General features: G+C 43.9%; 1 protein-coding gene across 1 annotated transcript in view; it reads left to right on the top strand.

Moving 5' to 3' along the window:
- Positions 1 to 26,614, top strand: part of LOC126176166 (membrane-bound alkaline phosphatase-like) — a 167,067-nt gene that overhangs the window by 44,333 nt on the left and 96,120 nt on the right. The window contains exon 3 of the mRNA XM_049923308.1: positions 18,745 to 18,939. Coding sequence (XP_049779265.1) covers positions 18,745 to 18,939 — 195 coding nt within the window. The remainder of the gene's footprint in view (positions 1 to 18,744; positions 18,940 to 26,614) is intronic.

Genomic DNA, 26,614 nt, shown 5'->3' with positions numbered 1-26,614 from the left:
TTCCGCAACAAGTAACAGCGAGTAATAGCTGACACGAGGTTCAAGAATCACAAGAGCAGGAAGTACACTTGGAAAACGCCGGGAGATACAGGAAAATTTCAGTTAGATTACGTCATCGTCAGGCAGAGGTTGGGAAATCAGATACCGGATTGTAAGGGGTACCCAGGTGCAGACCACAATTTGGTAATGATGAAGAGAAGGTCGAAGTTTAAAATACCAGTCAGGAAGCATCAATTCGGGAAGAAGAGGGATATGAAAGTACTAAGGAATGAAGAGATACGCTTGATGTTCTCTGTGGATGTAGATACTGCGATAATGTCTAGATCAGAGCCAGTTAAACAGAAGAGGAATAGACATCTTTAAAAAGGGCAATCATAAAAGCCACAGAGAAAAAACGCACACACATGGAACAACTGTGAGGAAACAGTGGGTACCAGAAGAAATACTTCAGTCGAGTAAACGGAAGAAGGAAGTACTAACATGTTCAGAGATATTCAAGAATGCATAAATAAAGTCCACTAAGGAATGAAATAAATAGTAAGTCAGAAAAGCTAAGGTGAAATGACTATATGGAGAACGTGAAAAAATCTGAAGAGTAATTATTCTCTGAATCCCAGACTCAGCATATAGAAAGGTCAAAAAGCAGCCTTTGGTGAAGTTGAAAGCAAGGACGGTAACATTAAGAATTCAATGGGAATACATTGTTAAATGCAGAGGAGATAACGGATAGGTGGAAACCGTACACTGAGGGGTTCTGTCAGGGGGAGCAGTTATCTGGCGACGTGGTAGAAGAAGTCGATAGGGAAGAGGTATGGAATACAGTATTACAATAAGAATTTAGAAGAGCTTTGGAAGACGTGAACTCAAATAACGCAGAAGGGATGGATAATATTCCAACGGAATTTCTAAAATCATTGGGGTAGTGGTAACAAAAAGATTATTCACTTTGGTGTGAAGAATGTATGAGTCCGGCGGTATATCATCCACCAACAGTCTTCAGTCGGAGCTGGAGGATATTTATCGATTTACACTGGCGCTGTTGATATTCGTCGTTAAACGAAGTATTGCATGTGTCTAATTTGGTACCATTATATCGCGTGTGCACACGAAGTTACATCTATTAAGAAACGTAATATTGCAAGAACCGACAAGTGCGAGAATTATCGCAGAATCACATTAACAGTTCATACCTCCAAGTTGGTGACAAAAGTAATGTACAGAAGAATGGAAAAGAAAATTGAGGATCTGTTATATGACTATCAGTTTGATTTAAAAAAAAGGCAAAGGCACCAGGGAGACTATTCTGACATTGGGGCTGATACTGTAACCGAGAATGAAGGAAAATCAAGACTTTCATAGGATTTGTCGATTTGGAAAAACCATTCGACAAAGCAAAATGGTACAAGAAGTTCTAAATCCTATAGAAAAATAGGGGTAAGCTATGGGGATAGACGGATAATATACTACACTCATCGCTGAAGACGACACGTCTCCATTCGTCCCTCCATTCACGCCTGTCGCGACACCACTGGAGGCGGGCTGCACGATGTTGGGGCGTGAACGGAAGACGGCCTAACGGTGTGCGGGACCGTAGCCCAGCTTCATGGAGACGGTTGCGAATGGTCCTCGCCGATACCCCAGGAGCAACAGTGTCCCTAATTTGCTGGGAAGTGGCGGTGCGGTCCCCTACGGCACTGCGTAGGATCCTACGGTCTTGGCGTGCATCCGTGCGTCGCTGCGGTCCGGTCCCAGGTCGACGGGCACGTGCACCTTCCGCCGACCACTGGCGACAACATCGATGTACTGTGGAGACCTCACGCCCCACGTGTTGAGCAATTCGGCGGTACGTCCACCCGGCCTCCCGCATGCCCACTATACGCCCTCGCTCAAAGTCCGTCAACTGCACATACGGTTCACGTCCACGCTGTCGCGGCATGCTACCAGTGTTAAAGACTGCGATGGAGCTCCGTATGCCACGGCAAACTGGCTGACAATGACGGCGGCGGTGCACAAATGCTGCGCAGCTAGCGCCATTCGACGGCCAACACCGCGGTTCCTGGTGTGTCCGCTGTGCCGTGCGTGTGATCATTGCTTGTACAGCCCTCTCGCAGTGTCCGGAGCAAGTATGGTGGGTCTGACACACCGGTGTCAATGTGTTCTTTTTTCCATTTCCAGGAGTGTATGTGTACTAGAACCACGAGGGCACAATAAAAGTGGAAGACGAAGAACAATGTGCACGGATTGAAAACCGTGTAAGACAAGGATGTAGTCTATCGTCTCTGCTCTTCAATGTGTACGTCGAAGAAGCAATGAACGAAATAAAAGAATGGTTCCAGAGTGGAAGTAAGATTCAAGGAAAAGGATATAAATGTTAGGATTCCCTGATGATATTGCTATCGTCAGTGAAAGTGTAGAAGAATTACAGTGACTGTTGAATGGAATGTGCCGTTTAATGAATACAGAGTATAAATTGAGAGTAAATCGAAGAAGGACGAAAGTAACGAGAAGTAGTAGAAATGAGAATAGCGAGACACTTATTATCTTAATTGGTGATCACGCAGAAGACTAAGTTGAGGAATTCTGCTATCTAGGCAGGAAAATAAATAGCACATGATGGACGGGACAAACATGAAATCAAAAGCACACTAGCACTGGCAAAAATGGCATTCCTGGCCGAGAGAAGTCTGTTAGTATGAAACATGTGTCTGAATCTGAGGAAGATATTTCTGAGAATGCACTATGGAGCACAGCATTCTATGGCAGTGAGACTTGGACTGTGGGAGAACCGGTATTGAAGAGAATAGAAGCATTTGAGATATTGTGCTTCAGAAGAATGTTGAAAATTAGGTGGGCTGATAAGATAAGCTATGAGGAAGTTCTCCGCAAAATCGGCGACGAAAGCCATGCATGGGAAACACTGACAAGAAGAAGGGACAGGATGATAGGGCATCTGTTAAAACATCAGGGAATAACTTCCATTGCACTATGAGCTGTAAAGGGTGAAAACTGTAAAGGAAGACAGATTGGGATACATGCAAGGAAATAACTGACAACATATTTTGCAAGTGCTACTCTGAGACGAAGATGTTGGTACAGAGGAGGAATTCGTGGTGAGCTGCATCATACCAGTCGCAACTCTAAAAAAGAGAAAGACAATGTAGGAAGTCATGATAGCAGAAGATGCGGCAGTCGACATGGGTGACATGTAGGATCAAGTATTAGAGTATTTAACACATCTTTCTTTGACTTGCGATCTAATAAGGCGAAAAGGATAGATACCATTCCCCCATATTTTCTAATTTCATTGGGGTAAGTGGCAACCAAGTGGTGTATAAAATCCATGAGACTGATTTTAAAGGAACTGCCGGATGGCTCATACGTTTCAAATCTAGGCATGTAGTTGCGGAGCTCAACGGGTGAAACACTGTCGGAAGCAGAGCAACATTTCTATATTTTTAAACACTACTGATAAAAAAGACTAGCAAAAATTGCAACAAATGTCTAGAAAGCAAATGAAACTGGTTTATGCTGAAAGAAAATGTCTCCAAACTCAAGACTAAATATCCGAGAACCTTACAAAAACGAGTAAGAGCTTATCGTCAATGCTATAAAGGGGCTATTGTGTGGGGAAGATTTTAACTGCCTTGAGAGAGATACGAAGTAGTTTAGACACCAAGAAGACTATGATGCTGCTCAATTGCAATCTTTAAAATATTTAGCGGAAAAAGAACGGACCTGAGATCTGAAAAACAAGAGTTATTTTCCTAACTAATATGGCTATTTTAACGTCCATTCTGAACTTTTCAAACTAAGGTATTTAGTTAGCGTTCAATGTTACCTGAATGACGTTTGATAAGAAATATGTGTGTACAGTTTTGTGTGTAATACATTGTTTTTGTGTTTCGTATTTCTCAAAAATGGTTCAGATGGCTCTGAGCACTATGGGACTCCCATAGTGCTCAGAGCCAGAGGCCACTATGGGACTTACCATCTGAAGTCATCAGTCCCCTAGATCTTAGAACTACTTAAACCTAACTAACCTGAGGACATTACACATATCCATGCCCGAGGCAGGATTCGAGCCTGCGACCGTAGCGGTCACGCGGTTCCAGAATGAAGCGCCTGGAACCGCTCGGCCACACTGGCCGCCTTCATATTACTATGAACAGTGATACAGAATGCCTCACTAACTGATCGGTTATCCTAAAAATCTATTTTTCAAACAAACCTTCGTCTCCAGTTGGTCCATCTGTACATAAATGACACTTTTAGTACAATTTGTGATACACCTATGGATCTGTATTCCAACCGATAAGCACTCAAACACCGTCCTGCAAGTAAATACATCCCATTCGTGATATACTGGAAACTTATCTAAGTAAGTGAAGAGCAAATAGGAAATTGTTTTCATTGTTTTGTAAGCTTCATCTTGAAAGTTTCAACAAGTTAATCGCATATGAAGAAGACTGTCACGTGCCGAAACCGGCAGTGTGAACATGGTAATTTTTAAGCGATTTTGGTCGTGAGAAACTGTTATATAAAACATTTAAAAGATCGCACAGTTCCATTTGGAGGTATTTCAAATTTGAGAAAGGTTTTTTAAAATGAGATCATGATCCTAATTGACATTACGTACCGTTTACAGCGAAAAAGATGGTACCACTAGAGAACATCGGCCAAACAGAAATGAATTAACAGTCGACAACAAACAGTTGTCTTTAGTTCAATACGGAATGCTCGATATGCAATTGTTTGTTTTTAATGTAAATAAAAAAAACTGTAATGCTACACGCGTCAACCAGTGTCACAACTAACCATTATGTTACGTAATGTTATTTTATTGTATTTACCTATAAGATGTAATTTATGCCCCACCTCCGTAATAAGCAAAACGTCTCCATTAATGAAATTGGGTTCTAGTTTCTATATTGTTTCTCTGAAGTTGTCGTTCCATCTTCAAGCATATATGCGTTATTAAGTTACAGCTTTGCGCAAACATAAAAACTTTGCTTGTAGGATTGAACAAAAGTCTAACACTGTAATTTATTTACATCTGTAAATGATTAGAAGACACTGTGAAACTAAATACATTAGTAAAGGCATTAGAATTTCTTCGAATGGTATATTGACAATATAGCCAAAGTAGTAAGCTGTAAAGCCCACACGTAGACTATTAGCAGAAATACAATGATTCTGTTTAGTTAATTTCGGCTTGAGCCTTCTTTTGACAGTAATGTTTTGACTAGCGCTACGGATGAGCCACGCTACCGAACATTTGCAATAACTTTCCGCACTGAGATTGTGCAGTATTCCTTATACTCGGCGGAGGTTTAGCACAAGAATGCATGGGCTCTTCAGCGAGTCATAACACGTGTTACGTGAAACTGATTCCTCAGTACAAATATAATGGACGCATTATTTGTGAGGGCTCTACTGAAAGAAAAATCTAAAAAAAATTCCTTGGAAGGCTTTCTGTTTTCAATTAATCTTCAGACTGGTTCCATGCGGCCCGCCACAAATTCCTCTCTCGTGTTAACCCTTTCATATTAGAATAGCGCTTGCAACCTACGTCCTCCGGTATTTTTTGGGCATATTCCAATATACGTATCTCCAGCTCCTTTCACAGTCTGAAACTATCCCTGGTGCTATGGAAGGTAACCTCTGATGTCTTAATGCACATTCAATCATCCTGTTCCTTCTTCATACCAGTGTTTGCCACACGTTCCTTTCTTTATCTGCTCTGTAGAGAAATTTGTCATTCCTTATAAGTCTTTACTCTCAGGATCTTTTTCACAAATCAAAAGCCCATTTATTGTCCGTTCACCTGCATAAACCACATGTGAACTCCTAAGTCAAAATCCTAACTTCTTGCATCTTCGGTGTCGATGACACTCGCAAATTTTGTAATGAAGTCACATTTGTTTTTAATACAGCTCCATATTCCCAAGCAAGCTTGGTTCACTAGAACTTTTTTTTTCAGCGGATCTAGCTTTTTAAGGTTATCGGGAACATTAAGAGTTACGCATCTAAATTTAGACGCCATTCCTAACGACACTCTCTGTGATTAACTTAGGTTCATACGTCAATGAAGACCAGCAACAGTGACGGGTGGCAGAGACTGGAAACTGACCTAACTGAGGCCCAGCGGCAGCGGGAATTCTACATGATGCGAGCACAAATTTGAATTTTCGATTGGAAGGCTTTCGGTTAGCCGCTGTTTCAGATGTGGTTACTAGGGTAATATATGCTCTATGTTTACTGTAACATACAACTAGACGAAATACGTTTTTACATTTTAACATTGCTCATTAGGAATATAACGTCCTGAATGTGGATTTGGAAACACGGTTTTCTATCTGCAGTCATTTTTTATAAATTTACCCAAAATTATTTACAGAATCAACAGAAAACTGATAGAGATTAAAATACTACTCAACGAATACAAGCTCAGTTTCTTAGATCGTTCGGTCCAGCAATCAAATGCGGAGATGCAGACAAAGTCTTTGACATCCCTGACTGATAGAGTGCTGAAATAATGCTGCTTTATGTAACAGCTTGTTAAAGGTTTAAATCGGAACTATACTCAACAATGTGGTGTGAGTTGGATATGTGATATTTAGGCGACCGGTCTACATGACGGGAGGCCCTAGCCACACGATATTTCATTTCATTATAAGCTCACGTAAAGCACAAATGTGGAAGTTACCAAATCTGACTGAGAAATTAGGAGTTATACAGCTGTCCCGGACATAAGTCACGTTCATATTGGATTAAGCTGGCACAACTGTCAAGCACTTTACGAGCTCTTAGAAAACTTCTTTCATCATCTGTGAATGTGTTTTGGTAGCCAGTTTTAAGATTCCCGTATAGGATCAGACTTGTTTGTGAAATTCGCTCTTGTCTAGCAACGGATCTGTCAGACAAGTCCGTACAATTACCAACAAACTTTGACAGTTTAACCTCATTTTTCAAGCAGACGCTATTTCTGTATGATTTTTTTGACACTAGTGGGAATGGTTAAAAATGCAAATAAATCATTTTTAACGTTAACTTTGGCACGGTGTTTGAAGACGAATATGAGAACGAGGCACTGCTCCAGGGCATGGTTTGAAATGAAAGAGAAATATACACATAAAAAGCTGTTACAGGAACTGTTACACTCGGGACCTGATGATTGCATCAGATTTCGACGAACAGACAGTGAAACAGACAAATTGAACAAGTTATTAAATACTTGTTTCGAGTTACCTTGCCCTCACGTCGAGAAAGGGGAGAAATATGCGAGGCTTTATTCACTTGGTTTCCTAATGACAGTCAATTAAAACACCTCAACGTGGGGACATAAACCCTACATCGTCCGCGGAAGAACCGGAGAAATTAGAATTTTGTATTTTATTGAACTCCCTCTAATGTTGAACATAGAATATTATTTTATTTTTCACCTCTTCCTGCTCTACCATGTAGGTAATTGCCAGTGATATTTTGTTTTTATGCTTGATCATCGTTTCCACAGTTGTGGAGACTCACGATACAGTGAGATAAATACACTCCTGGAAATGGAAAAAAGAACACATTGACACCGGTGTGTCAGACCCACCATACTTGCTCCGGACACTGCGAGAGGGCTGTACAAGCAATGATCACACGCACGGCACAGCGGACACACCAGGAACCGCGGTGTTGGCCGTCGAATGGCGCTAGCTGCGCAGCATTTGTGCACCGCCGCCGTCAGTGTCAGCCAGTTTGCCGTGGCATACGGAGCTCCATCGCAGTCTTTAACACTGGTAGCATGCCGCGACAGCGTGGACGTGAACCGTATGTGCAGTTGACGGACTTTGAGCGAGGGCGTATAGTGGGCATGCGGGAGGCCGGGTGGACGTACCGCCGAATTGCTCAACATGTGGAGTTTGAGGTCTCCACAGTACATCGATGTTGTCGCCAGTGGTCGGCGGAAGGTGCACGTGCCCGTCGACCTGGGACCGGACCGCAGCGACGCACGGATGCACGCCAAGACCGTAGGATCCTACGCTGTGCCGTAGGGGACCGCACCGCCACTTCCCAGCAAATTAGGGACACTGTTGCTCCTGGGGTATCGGCGAGGACCATTCGCAACCGTCTCCATGAAGCTGAACTACGGTCCCGCACACCGATAGGCCGTCTTCCGCTCATGCCCCAATATCGTGCAGCCCGCCTCCAGTGGTGTCACGACAGGCGTGAATGGAGGGACGAATGGAGACGTGTCGTCTTCAGCGATGAGAGTCGCTTCTGCCTTGGTGCCAATGATGGTCGTATGCGTGTTTGGCGCCGTGCAGGTGAGCGCCACAATCAGGACTGCATACGACCGAGGCACACAGGGCCAACACCCGGCATCATGGTGTGGGGAGCGATCTCCTACACTGGCCGTACACCATTGGTGATCGTCGAGGGGACACTGAATAGTGCACGGTACATCCAAACCGTCATCGAACCCATCGTTCTACCATTCCTAGACCGGCAAGGGAACTTGCTGTTCCAACAGGACAATGCACGTCCGCATGTATCCCGTGCCACCCAACGTGCTCTAGAAGGTGTAAGTCAACTACCCTGGCCTGCAAGATCTCCGGATCTGTCCCCCATTGAGCATGTTTGGGACTGGATGAAGCGTCGTCTCACGCGGTCTGCACGTCCAGCACGAACGCTGGTCCAACTGAGGCGCCAGGTGGAAATGGCATGGCAAGCCGTTCCACAGGACTACATCCAGCATCTCTACGATCGTCTCCATGGGAGAATAGCAGCCTGCATTGCTGCGAAAGGTGGATATACACTGTACTAGTGCCGACATTGTGCATGCTCTGTTGCCTGTGTCTATGTGCCTGTGGTTCTGTCACTGTGATCATGTGATCTATCTGACCCCAGGAATGTGTCAATAAAGTTTCCCCTTCCTGGGACAATGAATTCACGGTGTTCTTATTTCAATTTCCAGGAGTGTAGTAATAAAACTCCATTTCACTGATCGTACACGGTCCAACGTCGACGCAAACAACGTCCGTGATCTTCTTATACTTTTGTCAACCAAACTTTCTAGCAAACATGTCAATCACGCTTTGTGTTTGACGAACAGCAACCCGTACATTTGGTGCCTGAGAATATAAATTGGAAATGTGTTCAGATAAGGAAACTCGGTGAGAAGAGGACGAGGAACTTTGATAAATGACTGACACTGAAAAACAAACTAGGATAGGAAACTACTATCGAATCCTACGAGGCACTAACACATTGACTATGTTGTGCAGTCTTGCATGTACCGTTGCAGTTAAATGCCACGAAAAACTATGTCCCGTCCCGGGGCAGAATAACCCAGGTCCAGCCTCTGAGGCAAAACCGAGTTCGGAATCTTCAGCAGCTCACGTCTATTCCTTCCAGAAGCTTCTTCTACAGCCGGCACGTAGGCTCCTGCTTCTTTGCGTCCCTGTTGACGTTAGGTTGCTCTTCTACGCGCACATATGGTGCAACGTTACAGTTCTGACTGCGCACTTCTAGTATCTCACGCGGCTCATTCACGACGAAGTGACCATTTGGTTTAAATGTCGTAAAACATTAAAACATTAAACTGTATTGAGAAACACCTGTTGATTCTTGATAAGTGAAACAATGGACAAATGTGGTTATGATTCCGCTTATACTGGTGTGGACATTAACATACTTAATCAAAATATCCACGGGTATGCTGCCGGTCTATAGTGTCCAACGGGCACAATATTTCGGCGATCAAACATGTCGCCATCATCAGGTGAACTGACGGACTGAGCTCCTGTGAACGTACCGGCACGGAGATCCGTACGCTATGGCTGCTCAGAGGGAACTGGGTTCGGTCGCGGCGGCGGCAGATTTAAATACCCTCCGCCCGCGGCGCGCTCCCTCCGCCGTCCGCGCCCAGCGCCACGGTCGCGCGGTGGAACAGCTTGCGACGGCGTCTGAGATGACGTCGGTGTGATGGCTCTGTCCGCCTGATGATGGCGACATGTTTGATCGCCGAAATATTGTGCCCGTTGGACACTATAGACCGGCAGCATACCCGTGGATATTTTGATTATCAAATACGCCGGGAGAAACTCAAGAATCACATTAACATACTTCATTTAAACATATAAACTCAATGAATATGTGCGTTTAACATTTTAAAGAGCTCTCTAAAATACAATCAGAACGTCTTAATTCGTGGAACTGACGTGGTTTTACACAGACTGTGTAGTCATAAACGATCATGGATACCTTACGACGATGGTTACATAGTGCTTTTAAGTTCATGGATGATTAGGGCTCGAAAAGTCGTATGCTTAGCGTGCCTCAAGAACGCGCTTTTCCACGCAGCCTGTTGCGACGTAGTGTGGGGTCGGGAGAGGAATAGAGTGTTTCAGAGCGTTATTGCGGAATTTGGTCCCTTGACTGTGTATTTACCTTTTAGTTTACTACTAGTTCCAACTTGTGAGAGCAACGCGAACTATTAAAATACTAAAAGAGCTAAATATCCCAGCAAGCTGGAAGTGGAGCTGAGCGAATGCCAGCTGGGAATCTGTGGGATGGGGATTGTTACCTATGATTGCTACTTTTAAATCACCTTTACTCGGAAACAACCAAAGAAATATATTAACTGTATCGTTAATTTTGACTACGAGTTTAATTATAAGTAAACCATTTTAATCTGCTGCATGAGAGAAGGATGACTTTAAACTGTATGTTGGTTCTTGATATGTGTACGAGACTATTTTGTTCACTCTGTTTGTCAATGATTTTTGATGCCTAAGGTACGCTTGAAGAACCCTCTCGTACCTGATGATGTGTGTAGGTAGTGGCCGAAACTGCGTTCCCTACCCTCTCTGATTTTGCTGAGGTAATTTGACGCATTTCTTGATTTTACACAAATAGGTAGAAAATAAGTACTTAGACGACAAATTTTCTTGAATCAAACAAATTTTCTGAGAAGAAAAATGATTTGAGAGTTCTCCGTGAAGCGAAATCCAGATGGAAGAAACTTTTTCAGTTTACCTACGATCGCTGATGTTCAGTGATATTTAATTGCAGTGCCCGATGTGTAATTACAGGACGGCAAACATTTATTATTTTGAAAAGATACATAAGCTACCAATTGCAAAATGATTTAGACAAGATGTCTGTATGTTGCGAAAAGTGGCACTTGACTATCAATAAGGAAAAGTATGAAGTCGTCCTCATGAGCACTAGAAGGAATCCCCTTAATTTCTGTTACACGGTAAGGCTGTAAGCTGAAGTAAATACTTAGGGGTTAGAATTACGAATAACGCAAATTGAAACGATCACATAGATAATGTTCTGGGAAAAGCGAACAAAAGACCGAGGTTTATTGGCTGAACACTTAGAGAGTGCAGTAGGTGTATACTGCGCTGTTCCATCCTCTACTGGAGTCTATTGCTGCACTTTGTGGGATACGCATCAGATAAGATTGATGGAGGACTTAAAAAAAGTTCAAAGAAGAGCAGCTCTTTTTCTGCTGTCGTGAAGTGGGGAGACAGTGCCATGGATACGACACGTGAAATCGGTTGGCAAGCGTTTTTCGTTGCAGAGGGCTCTCCTCATTAAATTTCAGTCAACTTTCTCCTCCGAATGAGATAATATTTTGTTGGCACGCACCTGCATAGAGAGAAATTACCATCAGAACACAATAAGTGAAATCAGAGTTCGCACGGAAGGATTTATGGCCGCACAGGGTAGCCGTTCGGTCTAAGGCGTCTTGTCACGGTCCACCCGGCGCCCTCCGTCGAAGGTTCGACTCCTTCCTCGGGGTTGGGTGTGTGTGTTGTCCTTAGCGTAAATTAGTTTAAGTTAGATTAAATAGTGCGTACGATTAGGGATCGATGACCTCAGCAGTTTGGTTCCGTAAGACGTTACCACAAATTAATAAAAAATAAAAATTATGTGATGTTTTTTCCCGCACCATGTTCGAGAGTGGATCGATAGACAAACAGCTTGAATGTGTTTCGATGAACCCTCTTCCAATACACTTAATTGTTAACTTCTGAATAATCGTGTAGATGTTTATGAAAACCATTGGATGAGCCATGCTACACCAAAAGTATTTTTCATTGATTAATTATCACTCATCGTAATCCATTTAAAAAGGTACATTTTTCCTTCTTCTTTTCCTCACACAGCAGCTGCGCTTTGCTCAGAAATAGCTTTCAGAATCTCAACGACTTTTATCACTTGCTAACACACTTCTTTATTCTACTTTTACCTAGTTGTTACTCCTTGAGTCGCTCTAATCCTGTATGTCTTTCCCTCATTGCATTTCCCTTCAGGTGTCGCTTTCTCTGATGTTACACAACCCGTCCGGGCATAGTAATCATACAGCAGAAAATATACACGTAGAACTATACATGCATAAAAATTTATGTATTTCAGATAAAATTGTTAATATTAGTGAAGGAAAATAACACATGAGGATGTGCCAAGAAAAATTCCGTCTCTACTTTAGGCTATCGTCTAACATCAACTACGTAGTTGCACATCGTACAATGTAGTAAACAATCATTTTACCTTAAAACTCTTCCGTTTGTACGTGCTTGCATAAAAACATCAATATGCGATTGCGGGTCTGTCTTTGTGCAGAAAATGTTTGTTTTATTCATTTTGTTCCCTAAACTGGTTTCAGCGACAATAGCGCTTCCATCAGTGAGTTTTTAATTCTTAAATGTAAAATTAACGTAGTTGTAAACGTTATAAAACGGTATTACATGTGTTCCATTTGGTTCCAGATATTGTAATGTGTCAGTAGTTTTCTAATACCTTATTTACTTTGTCATATTATGGCTTCTACATTTGTTTGCGTTATTTCCGGCGTATTTTCAGAGTTTTGTTGCCGTTTCTTCAGCACACAGCATGTGTTATGCAACTGTATGAAAGGCTGCTTTTCACTACTATGAAAAAGTGAAATTACATACGTCAGTGTTATACTATTGTGAATTGCGATGGATTTTGTTTGTTTCTTTGAAGTAAGCTCCATTATAATATTTGTAATACGACTTGTATGTATTGTATGTCTGTGTGTGGAATGTATTGTAACGTTTGTGTTTTAGGATGACGAGAGACTGGAGTGAGTGGAATCCGGTGCCGGCACATAACATGTTCCTCGCATGTAGCACCAAAGTGGCCGCCGAGCTTAACGTTCGTCAACAGTGTCACATACTGTCACTTCACGTTTCGTAATTGAACTAGGACATTGGCACAAAGTATAGCGATTAGGAACTTCAAGCCACCATCGCTCCTCCCCTTGCCGGCAAAATAGCGGCAGTGAAAATTTTTTCCGCTACCGGGATACTAACCGGTTTACCGCTGGCTGGAGCGAGGCGTGAAGTGCAGGTGGTGTTGTGGACGTGATCTGGTGTGCACTAGGCTCTTAGTTATCTGTGATGTACTCACGTTCGTTGTCAGGCTTGTAGTTGTTTTTAAACACGGAAAGACATTACTGTTACACTTTGGTCGTAACTCAAAACATTGCTGTTTCGCGTGTGTCGCGAGAATGTATCACTCATTGTGAGAAGGCTTTAAAAAATGTAACAGGAGTTCTGATGACTTCTGTTCATTACCTACGTCTCTGAGTGTGATGGGGTAGGGAAATACACCGCTGGCCATTGAAATTACTACACCACGAAGATGATGTTTTGCAGACGCGAAATTTAACCGACAGGAACAAGATGCTGTGATATGCAAATGATTAGCTTTTCAGAGAATTCATACAAGGTTGGCGCCGGTGAAGACACCTACAAGGTGCTGCCATGAGGAAAGTTTCCAACACATTTCTCACACACAAACAGCAGTTGACCGGCGTTGCCTGGTGAAACGTTGTTGTGATGCCTCGTGTAAGGATGAGAAATGCGTAGCATCACGTTTCCGACTTTGATAAAGGTCGGATTGTAGATTATCGCGATTGCGGTTTATCGTATCGCGACATTGCTGCTCGCGTTGGTCGAGATCCAATAACTGTTAGCAGGATATGGAATCGATGGGTTCAGGAGGGCAATACGGAACGCCGTGCTGGATCCCAACGGCCTCGTATCACTAGCAGTGGAGATGCCAGGCATCTTATCCGCATGGCTGTAACGGATCGTGCAGCCACGTCTACATCCCTGAGTCAACAGATGGGGACGTTTGCAAGACAACAACCATCTGCGCGAACAGTTCGACGACGTTTGCAGCAGCATGGACTAGCAGCTCGGAGACCATGGCTGCCGTTACCCTTGACGCTGCATCACAGACAGGAGCGCCTGCAATGGTGTACTCAACGACCAACCTGTGTGCACGAATTACAAAACATAATTTTTTCGGATGAATCCAGGGTCTGTTTAGAGCATCACGACGGTCGCATCCGTGTTTGGCGACATCGCGGTGAACGCACATTGGAAGCGTGTATTCGTCATCGCCATACTGGCGTATCACCCGGCGTGATGGTATGGGATGCCATTGGTTACACGTCTCGGTCACCTCTTGTTCGCATTGACGGCACTTCGAACAGTGGACGTTACATTTCAGATGTGTTCCGACCCATGGCTCTACACTTCATTCGATGCGTGCGGAACCCTACATTTCAGCAGGATAATGCACGACCGCATGCTGCAGGTCCTGTGCGGGCCTTTCTGGATACAGAAAATGTTCGACTGCTCCCCTGGCCAGCAAATTCTCCAGACCTCTCACCAATTGAAAACGTCTGGTCAATGGTGACCGAGCAAATGGCCCGTCACAATACGCCAGTCACTTCTCTTGATGATCTGTGGTATCGTGTTGAAGCTGCATGGGCAGCCAAACTCTGTTTGACTCAATGCCCAGGCGTATCGAGGCCGTTATTACCGCCAGAGTTACTTGTTCTGGGTACTGATTTCTCAGGTTGTATGCACCCAAATTGCGTGAAAATGTAATCACACGTTAATTCTAGTAGAATATATTTTTCCAATGAATACCCGTTTATCACCTGCATTTCTTCTTGATGTAGCAATTTTAATGGCCAGTAATGTGTGTGTCTGTGTGTGTGTGTGTGTGTGTGTGTGTGTGTGTGTGTGTGTGTGCGGTGTCTGTGTGTGTGTGTGTGTGTGTGTGTGTGTGTGTGTGCGGACGCACACATAGGATGTGTTCTTCTGAAGTGCTGTTCTTTTATGTATCGTGTTTTGGTCTTCCACTATAGGATTTTGTATGTTATTATTTTCTTCCGATGTTAGATTTTGATGTAAACTGTTACTGTATTTCAAGATGTGTAGATCAGTTTCGTTTTTAGTGGAGTGCTAAAGTCTGTGCTCATTTCTCTGAAAAACGCCCTTTCCTCTTAGTTGCAGTTGAAAAGATAATAACGGGAAACTTAGAAATTTTGGAGTCCTGTATGAATGTCTACGTGCTACAAATTAAATGTTCTCTATTTTGTATTAAGTTGGTGCATAAGTTGCTAGCATGTTTCCGTACGTTTTATAAACACAGCAGATACACGTAACAGAGATTTTGGCCATACATAATATATTCTCCTGCACTGTTTACGGTAGTCCGCCAACGCTGGGCTAGCTGTTCGATTCCGCGACTGTAGAAATGATGTAGTTTTGAGGCGAATAACTCGTCTAGCGATGTTCGGAGCGCATTTTCATCCAGAAAGGAAGTTCTGTGATTGTAGCTCGATAGAGTGCGGAAAAGGTGAAAACCTTAAGGCGCAAGATCAGGTGCGGAATGACTAGCCAACGCAATTCGTATATAGTATTTTTTGTTAGTATACCAGAATGCGGGCAGACTTTATCGTGGAGTAGCTTCACTCAACGCAGTCTTCCTGGGCGTTGTTCTTGGATTGCGTCTGCAAGACGTCTCAGTTGTCGACAGTAAATGCCAGCAGTGATGGCTACACTTTGGGGAAGCAATTCGTAGTACACCACACCTTCGCTGTTCCATCACTTTGACAACATTATCGTTTGTCGACAACGCAGTTCTTTGTACGGCTAGTTGCCGCTTTGTTTGGATTCAGCCATTCCTTTATTTTCCTTATGTTAGCATAAAGTCTCAGTCTCTCACCAGTAACGATAGAGGATAGGAATGGTCGGTTTTGTTCACGAGCCATTTGATGACGATCAATCTGAAATGCACATGTAGCCACCCGCCGACTTTTGTGATTTTGGTTTAGAGCATGGGGGACCCATACCCCATTTTTGAATCTTCCCCATGCATGCAAATGTAGCAGGATGGTGTATTATCGCCGTTCATTACATTTGTCAGTTCTCGAGTAGAATGACGTGAATCATTGTGAGTTAATGCGTTAACCGACGTCCATCAAACAACGAAGGTCTTCCTAAACTTCCTAAACGTGGAGAGTCACTAATGTCAAAACGATCCTTCTTAAAACGAAATAATCATTTCCTTGCCGTATTCGGTTCAATGACGTTATCGCCGTACACGGTGCAAATGTTTCTGGCTGTCTCCGCTACTGTCAATCGACTACTCAACTCAAACAGAATTCTCTAGTTGGCACTATATTTTCTAACGTCCACAGTTCCGTTCATTAAATCCAGATGACAAATTGAGAATATGTAAACTCGAATAGCAACATTGAACTACTAATTGAAAACGACAAACTATAAATAAACGCACAGCAACCGCACCTCTTTTTTTTTGAGTCAGCAGTCTTCTGACTGGTTTGATGCAGCCCGCCAGGAATTCCTCTCCTGTGCTAACCTCTTCATCTCAGAGAAGCACTTGCAACCTACATCCTCATTTATTTGCTGGATGTATTCCAATCTCTGTCTTCCTCTACAGTTTTTTCCCTCTGCAACTGCTAGTACCATGCAAGTTACTCCATTATATCTTAATAGATGTCCTACCATCCCATCGGCCGGCCGGTGTGACCGTGCGGTTCTAAGCGCGTCAGTTTGGAACCGCGTGACCGCTACGGTCGCAGGTTCGAATCCTGCCTCGGGCATGGATGTGTGTGATGTCCTTAGGTTAGTTAGGTTTAAGTAGTTCTAAGTTCTAGGGGACTGATGACCTCAGTAGTTAAGTCCCATAGTGCTCAGAGCCATTTGAACCATTTGAACTACCATCCCGTCCCTTCTCCTTGTCAATATTTCCCATATTTTCCTTGCCTCTCCGAGTCAGCGCTGAACCTCCTCATTCCTTACCTTTTCAGTGCACCTAATTTTCATCATTCGTCTTTAGAACCACATCTCAAATGCTTCGAGTATCTTCTGTTCCGGTTGTCCCAAAGTCCATGTTTCACTACCATATACCATACAATCCTGTGCTCCAGACGTACATTCTCAGAAATTTCTTCCGCAAATTAGGGCCTATGTTTCATATTTTCACGTAGAGGAAGGTGTAAGTAGATGAATGAAGAACACTAACATCACTTAACGAAGGTTTATTCACCACTTGCACATACAAGAGCGCGGAGCAAACTGCCTCCAGCCAGAACACATACGGTATATATACAGCTGCAGAACGTTCCAGTAAAATGATTCTTGTCATTTGTGGATACTTGTAGAATGTACTCGAACCGAATATAGAAATTAAAATTTTTCACTTCAGGTGAGTTTTAAACCCATGACCCTCCATGCAGCATTCTATTAGCGTAACCACTGCATCACTTGGCTTCTTCTGCGACAATATCAATAACTCCTCTTAGGCAGGAATACCTCATCTCTTTTTTTATAGACTCCTGTTTCTTCTTCCATCACATCAGGCAAGTCTCCCCCTCCTCCCCATCCCCCCCACCCCCCCCCCCACCACCCCAAGAGGCCTTCGTTGTACTCTTTCCATCTACAGGCTCTCTCCTCTGCATTTAGCAGTGGGATTCCCATTGCACTCTTAAAGTTGCCGCTCTTGCTTTTAATTCCACCTAGGGTTGTTTTGACTTTCCTGTAAGCTGATTCAGTCCGTCCGACAATAACATTTTTTTCGTCTTCTTCGCATTTTTCATGCAGACATTTCACCTTTGTTTCCCTGCATTTCCTATTTATGTTATTATTCAGCGACAGCATGCCGACATAAAAAGAAAAACGCTACGAAACTGTACACCAACCTAATAGTATTACCGGGCGACCTCTATTGTGTAGTAAAGCCTGTAACTGAGTCGACATAACTTGGTCCCTGACAGTTGCAGTGGGCCAGGGAGGCAGCTTTACTGGCCTACCTCAACCAGTAACTTAACGCAATTTTGTAGACATCTCTATGCCAACGACCAACAACTTTGCCGCAGTGGTAACACCGGTTCCCATCAGATCACAGAAGTTAAGCGCTGTCGGGCTTGGATACCACTTGGATGGGTGACCATCCGGTCTACCGAGCGCTGTTGGCAAGCGGGGTATACTCAGCCCTCATGAGGCAAACTGAGGAGCTACTTGATTGAGAAGTAGCGGCTCCGGTCTCGGAAACTGACATACGGCCGGGAGAGCGGTGTGCTGACCACATGCCCCTGCATATCCGCATCCAGTGACGCCTGTGGACTGAGGGTGACACGGCGGCCGGTCGGTGGCTTTGGACCTTAATGGCCTGCTCTGGAGGAGTTTGGTTTTTAGTTTTCTATGCCAACGCCTCAGTGTTTCACAGCTCTATAGACGTCTACTGTTTTCGTTTGCAGCCGTTAATGCTTTGCTGTCGAAAACTGGCAATAGCACTGTGAGCTGTCAGGAGTCTCCTTATACCGTCTCGACAATAGTTAAATGCCAGACTGTCGACTGAGGTACTAAAGGGCGACTGGCATTGCGTGTCCAGGAAGGGGGCAAAGCGACGGGCGTGGTCACGAACGGACGCGTGACGCAGGCACCGGTCGCCGCCAGCTACGCACACGCAGCCTCCGCTGCGTGGGAGAGCGATGCCCTGGGTCCTGCTCACCAAGACCGTGAAGGCCACTCTTGTCCGGACGTGGCACTGCAGCTAGTCACGGGCGAGACCGGCCAGAAGCTAAAGGTGAGTATCTGTTCCACTTCTATTGTCGGTAACCCAATCAACATGATGTTTCTCACACGGACCGGCACAGATTTTCGTAACAACCATGCTCCAACATCGATACAAGGTGAACTTTCCCGCTAACAGTAAAAGTCTTGTTAGGGAAAAAATACACTTGGGTCCCTTGTTGGTCAATGCCCTTTAATACAACTTCCTGCAAGGCAGAACTGTCACTTGTGTCACTCAGAATGATCAGCAAAATTTCTATCTACAGCTGCCGTTGCTTCATCAGTGAGGTAAAAATCCAATTTCCGCAGGTTTTTCTGGTCTTAAAGGATCATGACTTGCTTTTTATAAAGACCAATGAGTCCTCTAGCGTGTAGTTGGTTGAAGTTGGTCCACAAGACCAATATTCGAGAGCTATTGTTTTAATTTTGCCAGATAAACAATAAGATAAAATTGTTTTGGCATGCCAGGATAACTCATGTCATGACACCTCCAGTAGATGAAATCGACCTTGTCCCTTCGTTGTAGAACCATAGCTACCACTCAACACTTTTATTGTTATTAAGTTTCTGGCACGAAACAGTAAAACCACGTCTCATCGTCAGTAACTTGTAGTGCACAAATTTCGCAGCACTCTTTCTGAAGGGCTGCAAGCATTGCTAAATGTGTATCATTGCATAGAATTTAATTTACTATTAACTGAGTTGTGGTCCTGGAATGTATTTATTGCATTAGTCCACTTCCTCCTGCCATCTCTCTTTTTCCATCTTCTCCTCCTTCCTCCCCGTCCCTCTCCTTCTCATCCCTCCCTCTGTCCACCTTCTCCATCCCCCACTTCTCTGACTATATCCTCCTCCCTCATCTCTCTGTCCATCTGCTCCTCCTGATCCTATCAGTCCATTTACTCCTTCCCCTCTGTCCATATTCACTTCCCCCTCTTATTCCATCTCCTCCTACCTCTTCATCTCTTCGTCAGTCTCCTTACCTCCATCTCCCCCCTCTCTGTCCATCTTCTCCTCGCCTCTCTCTGTTAATCTCCTCCTCCCATTTCTCTCTTCCCATATCCTTTCCATTCTCTGTTTATTTCCTCTTCTTCTCTCTCGGTCCATCTCCTCCTTTTTCCTTTCTCAATCTAACTCCTTTGCTGCCCTCTGTTTGTCCATCTCCTTCCATCTCTCTTTGTCCACCTACTCTTCCCTTCCTCTGTTCTCTTCTCCTTCACCATCTTTCCATCCATCTCCTACTCTACCCTCTATCTCCCCTCCACCTTCGCTCAGTCCATTGCCTCTTCCCCTCCATCTTTCCATCTCCTCCTCCTTCCTTCCTCTCTCCACCTCCTCAACCCCCTCTCCCTTTTCCTCAACTCCCTTTCCCTTCATTGTCCATTTCCATCTCCTCATTCCTCCTATCTGTTTCCATGTCTTCCTCCCCCTTTTGTCTCCACATTATCACCCTCATCCCAGTAGGAGGTTGCTGGTTCTTGCTCCCACACTGTTTCTTTCCAGATACAAGCGTGACTGAAAGCAAGGAGTTTAAGAGGAGATTATTTCCCATCGCTTTGCAGAGTACGCGCTAGTGAGATTTATTTCACACGTATTTAACATATTTTGCACACATTTTTATACATATTTCACCTGTACCGGTAGCGAATTTCGTCCTGCAGTTACGTTTTCAGGCAGCTCGGTCTATATGACTTTATATATCCTGAACCATGTGTTGTACACTGATACAACTTAGCAACTACATTCGTTGGTATATTTGGGTGCTGTCTAAATTATGTTGCGAGTCGGGTTAGTGGTAAAGACACAATAAATTAAAACGTCATGCATGATGCGGCAGTTTTTCACGCATTCATGCATCTCAGTGTTCATGACGTTATATCTCATGTACTGTGCGTCGTACAATGAAACAAGTTTGTAGGTTCATTCAGCGGCATATGTACGTACTGTCTGCTCAATCTTTTGCGGATGAGCAGAAAAGTAATTAACGACATGCATGATGTGACTATTTTGCACACGCTCAGAGTTTACGAGTCATACCTCTTGAAGTGTGTGTCGTACAATGATATCAGTTTGCACGTTCAATCAGTGGTATACGTGTATACGTCTGTAAAATGTGTCATCAACTCAGTTAGTAGTAAAGAAATAATAAATCAAAACGACATTCCTCATACGATAGCTTTAACGGGTAAACAGCGAGGTTGTAGTAAGTGATAAAGTTTTTACCTCCCATCATTTTGTGAGGCTTTTCAGAGTCGAGAACGTTCACAAAAGCTTGAAATTGTGAGTAAAGTCAGTTGCAAGTCTCTAACTGTTCACATTCTCAAATACTGGACGAATAATTCCTATAAATTCAAGTCTCGTGAGCTACACTACTTATTAACCCCGCTTCCACCTCCTTGATGGTTCCTACCCTCACAGCGATTGTCTTCAAACCATAAGAGATATCTGTAGCAAATTTGGTTCAAGTGAGTCGAGCACTTTAGCTGGAGGTGTTGAACATACATACATATGTGCATACATACCTATATGTTTACATATGCATATGTATATGTACATCTGTTTTTACAATATCTATGGATTCAATAAATGAGTCACTTATCTTGTATAGTGTTGTGCCGCAAAAATTTCATCCTAAATAAATAGTTATTTCCATACGCATTATAATAAAATTGTAATAAATGTTCCATTTTAGTTTTGGCCACACATTAGGCAAACCATATCTGATGTGCATATGTGACTGCTACTGTATGTTTCTGTAAGATTTTTGTATAGTCAGTGCCACCCCCACCATGAAACAACCTGCACTAGGAGTAACTGCAAAATCAAGTGTAGCGACAAGCCTCTGCCAGGAACTTAAGTGTGAATTGCAGAGTAGCCATGTAGATGTAGATGTAGCCGCCGAACCGAGAGGACGCGTAGCAGAGTAGCAACAGCAGCACTTGTGTGATAAACTGAAAATTAATTTAGTCTTTGTTTTTTTGTTCACGTGAGACATGAGCACCTCCTTCCAACATTTTAACAAAGGCTTAATCAGTCTTATATCAAACAAATATTATATGCGGAGGTAGGAAATCACGGGAACAACTGAAATAGCGCATCACTTCACTGCTATTTGCTTTTATTGTAACACTTGATAACAGACCAATAAAATGTCGCGCGTTACACTTGACAGATAACAGCGCTAGAACAATAATAAACACCGGATCCGTTTTCTGCACTTTAGTTAAAGTTCAACAGGCGAACACAATTTAAGTTATCCCATAAATATAAATATGCGCGTAGGCGCTTTAAAGAACCGGTTATGAAACAGTCACTTATAACATCAAGGCAGGCAAACTCCACTTAAAGGGAAAATAATTAGCAAGTTTATACACTGACTTGAACATTAAGGTGAATAACAGGAAAGTTCACCGTCCACAACTCCGTACGGTGACAGTTAACCTCCAGTGAGTTACTTTCTTTACAATACGACATTAAGAGCAGCTCAAAAGTAACAAAAAAAAATTAAGATTCAACCAATACCGCCCAGCGCACGGCGTCCATGGAGACGAGGCGCTTGCCGGAGCTTAAGTCTTGGTGGTGACTTAGTACCTAAGTGCCGCATTTTTAAAATGTGACGACTCCTATTCAGGCCGTTTTAGTTTTATTTCTAGACCATGCCCTCGTAGACATATTATAGAATCAGGATAATCTCCTGAAAAAGGCTCAATTACTTGGGCTGAAACCTAGGTAAATTGGTTTCATTACCGCAATCGAGGCTGATAGTTTCTTATATAACAGGATGATATTGCAGCTTGCAGTAGAAATACTAGAGCCCAAATATAGCCTTTACCCAAGGCAGGACAAAAGCACACTAGTTTCTCCCTCAATTATCTCAATTAAAATTTCCAAAACAATGAAAACTAGCAGGATTCTCTTACACGGCAGACGTGCCAACACTTCCGCTCATACCCCAGAATCAACTAGCGGAACATAAATCATTGACACATTTAAGATAATATTTTAGAACAATGTACTTAAATACCTTTGTTTACCACATGCCTTAAGTAGTTAACAGGTTAGTCTCTGTTATCGATGCCACGCAAATGAGGTAGCAAGTTAAGGTCTACAATTCTACCTTGCCATTTAACAGGTGTCGTGACGAGGAAAGAAAGAATCCAGTTAATTAATTGGAAGTCACTACTTGGATTCAGTATTTGACAATGCGCTTAAAACCAACAGACGAAGGTGAGAGTCAAGTCAACAGTCGCAAGCAGCTCACGCTGAACACGAACATAAGGTGAGCAGTAAATAAACTGCTCCTTGTTCAGTCATTTACACACCGATGAAACAAATAATCTTCGCCGAATTACTGCAGGCGCCGGAATCCCCAGTTGCTTGTAAATGACGCAAATAATGGTCAAAACGTCTTACTTTAACTCCGATGACATCTGTAGCATAGGAGTTTTAATGCACAACATGGCCTCATCCCCTTGGATCTACCAGTAACATTGGCTACTGTCAAGGCTTTAACGATGCATCACACATGACACGAGTCACACCAAACCATCAACAAAACGGCGTGGCGTCCTGTACGCTCCCAGACGTCCGCCATCAAGAGTTCTTCCTCCCCACCGACGCTGTCCCGGAAACACGGCAGGCAGCCGGCCGCAGCAACCACACAGTGCCCTCTCGCTAGGGTAAGGAAACAGCAGAGCGCGAAGAGGGAAATTGAAAAGGAACGCGTTACAGACAAGGAGAAAACGCCGAGAACCAACGGTGACATTTCGTCATATATGCAAAGAAGTGAACTATACGTATGTATTGTACTGTGTGAACTAGTGGTTAGAAAATTAATCGTTGTTTTTGTTTTTGCGCAAGTCTTGTGAATATTCTTGTGTAGGACGGCTTTCTAGTGGAAATTTTTCCGTCACCAGAAACTCCGTCACGCCACTAAGTTTTAATTTTGTGCTAGTAAACAGCAAACAGTTTAAATCACTGCATTCCAGTTTGAATTTTTATTTTGTGCAGTAACTTTTTGGCAAACAGGGTTTCTAATAACAGGTATCTCTAAATACATCAACTTCAGTAGAGAAATTTACTTGCGGTCTCAGAGTTCAGTGAGAAATCTGCACACCAACTTTTGTGTTAGTTTATTCTCCTTTGGTATATTTTCTAACTCGGTAGCGCCATTTGAGACCTCATATGTATTTTATACACAGTGCGATATGGCTAGGGACTGTGCTTGTTGTGAGCGGACACAAGGAGAATTGGCTGCTATCCGTAAACAGTTGGAAGCTGCGTTGGCTACCGTCGAAAAGCTTCTAGCTAATGCTCGAAGTTGCGATGACGTTGGGGCGCCAGTGAAGAGACCTACGACACCCATGGTGCCACTGGGATCATCTGGTGATTCTGACTTCGCTGCGGCTCCTGATACGCAACATCTGAGCGGTCCGTCCTCATTCGCGAGTGGGTGGCAGACAGTGGTGGGTCCGCGTGTCACTGGGCGGAAGGCGAAAAAGGGAGCAGGACGTGCGGCTGGCTCCCAGCGGCTTAGCAACAGCTACGAGGTGCTACCCCGTGTTTATGTAACTCTGAACCAGCAGGGGATGCCTTTCCTGTCGGGCCAGCGTTCGAGTTTCCTGCCAAGTCTGGACAACTACAGAGGGTAGCAAAGCTTTTCATTGGGAACTCCAACGTTAGGCGGGTGATGGAGCCCATCAGGGAGATAGCAAGTAGGTCGGGAAAAATTTTAGTTGAAACGTCCCCTTTGAACATTTATACATGATTGTGCTTAAACTGACACGCAATATTTTTAGCACAACGCAATCTGACTTTCAAAAATCCCTACAAAAGAATGGCCCTGACTAACATTAACCTATGCGTTTCACAAATCGCTTACCTCACATAAATCTTGGTTACTCGAACTACTGCAATACAGCGAGCGCCACTACTGCCAGCTAAATAAAAGATTCAAACTACGGAAGGCACTAACTACTGATAGGGATAGTTAGCAATTGAAAGATTTTAATAGAGAACAAACAATGTATTTACCTTAATAATCATAATATATATGCCATCCAGTCTTACAAATTTCAAGTCTCCGCCATTTCTCTCCCCACATCCACCACTGCTGGCGGCTCACCTCCAACTGCGCAACGCTACGCGCTGTTCACATCCAGCTGCCGCTGCCCAACACTACAATGGCAGACAACAATGCAAACTAGCCACAGACTGCACACAGCACAGCCAGTGATTTTCATACAGAGCGCTACGTAACGTTGCCAATAAGAAAACATAAACAGCCTACTTACATAGCCTACTTACATAGTGTACATTCGGTATGTTTGCCGGGTGGTCTCATCCATGATGTGGAGGAGGCCCGGACGGCGGCTATCGAGCGCACTGTGTGCAAATGGCTGCATGTAGTGGCACATGTCGTCACGAATGACGCCATCGTCGGCTCCTTGCGGCAGCTGGCTGATTTGGTGAAGGCAAATAGCAACGAATGCAGGGTGCAGGCTACGCTGTCTATTTGTAGCATCGTACCCAGGTTGATCGCGGTCTTCTGATTTGGAGCAGAGTGAAAGATGTAAGCGAGAGGCTAAGACGACTCTGCGACGGTATCGGATGCGAATTTATCGACCTCCGCCATCGGGGGCAGAACTGTAGGGTTCCCCTTAATAGTTCAGGCGTGCACTACACTCAGGAAGCGGCAAGTAGCGTAGCGTAGTACGTGTGGCGTGCACATGGGGATTTTTTAGGTTACAGAACCCCTTCCTTGGTATCAAAGATGATTTGCTTGTTAAAACGGCCACAGCGACCTCGGAGAATCTTGGTCCTCCCAAACCAGAGACAGAAATGATTAATATGACTTTAGTGAACAGCAGGAGCATCCAAGGAAAGATCCCAGAATTCGTATCGCTTACTGAAGGTTATAATGCACACATACGAGGGCAGTTCAATAAGTAATGCAACACATTTTTTTTCTCGGCCAATTTTGGTTGAAAAAACCGGAAATTTCTTGTGGAATATTTTCAAACATTCCCGCTTCGTCTCGTATAGTTTCATTGACTTCCGACTGGTGGCAGCGCTGTACGGAGCTGTTAAAATGGCGTCTGTAACGGATGTGCGTTGCAAATAACGGGCAGTGATCGAGTTTCTTTTGGCGGAAAACCAGGGCATCTCAGATATTCATAGGCACTTGCAGAATGTCTACGGTGATCTGGCAGTGGACAAAAGCACGGTGAGTCGTTGGGCAAAGCGTGTGTCATCATCGCCGCAAGGTCAAGCAAGACTGTCTGATCTCCCGCGTGCGGGCCGGCCGTGCACAGCTGTGACTCCTGCAATGGCGGAGCGTGCGAACACACTCGTTCGAGATGATCGACGGATCACCATCAAACAACTCAGTGCTCAACTTGACATCTCTGTTGGTAGTGCTGTCACAATTGTTCACCAGTTGGGATATTCAAAGGTTTGTTCCCGCTGGGTCCCTCGTTGTCTAACCGAACACCATAAAGAGCAAAGGAGAACCATCTGTGCGGAATTGCTTGCTCGTCATGTGGCTGAGGGTGACAATTTCTTGTCAAAGATTGTTACAGGCGATGAAACATGGGTTCATCACTTCGAACCTGAAACAAAACGGCAATCAATGGAGTGGCGCCACACCCACTCCCCTACCAAGAAAAAGTTTAAAGCCATACCCATGC

Source organism: Schistocerca cancellata, chromosome 3 (genome assembly GCF_023864275.1).
Source record: "Schistocerca cancellata isolate TAMUIC-IGC-003103 chromosome 3, iqSchCanc2.1, whole genome shotgun sequence".
Classification (NCBI taxonomy): domain Eukaryota; kingdom Metazoa; phylum Arthropoda; class Insecta; order Orthoptera; family Acrididae; genus Schistocerca; species Schistocerca cancellata.
This window is presented reverse-complemented; position numbering and strand designations above follow the sequence as displayed.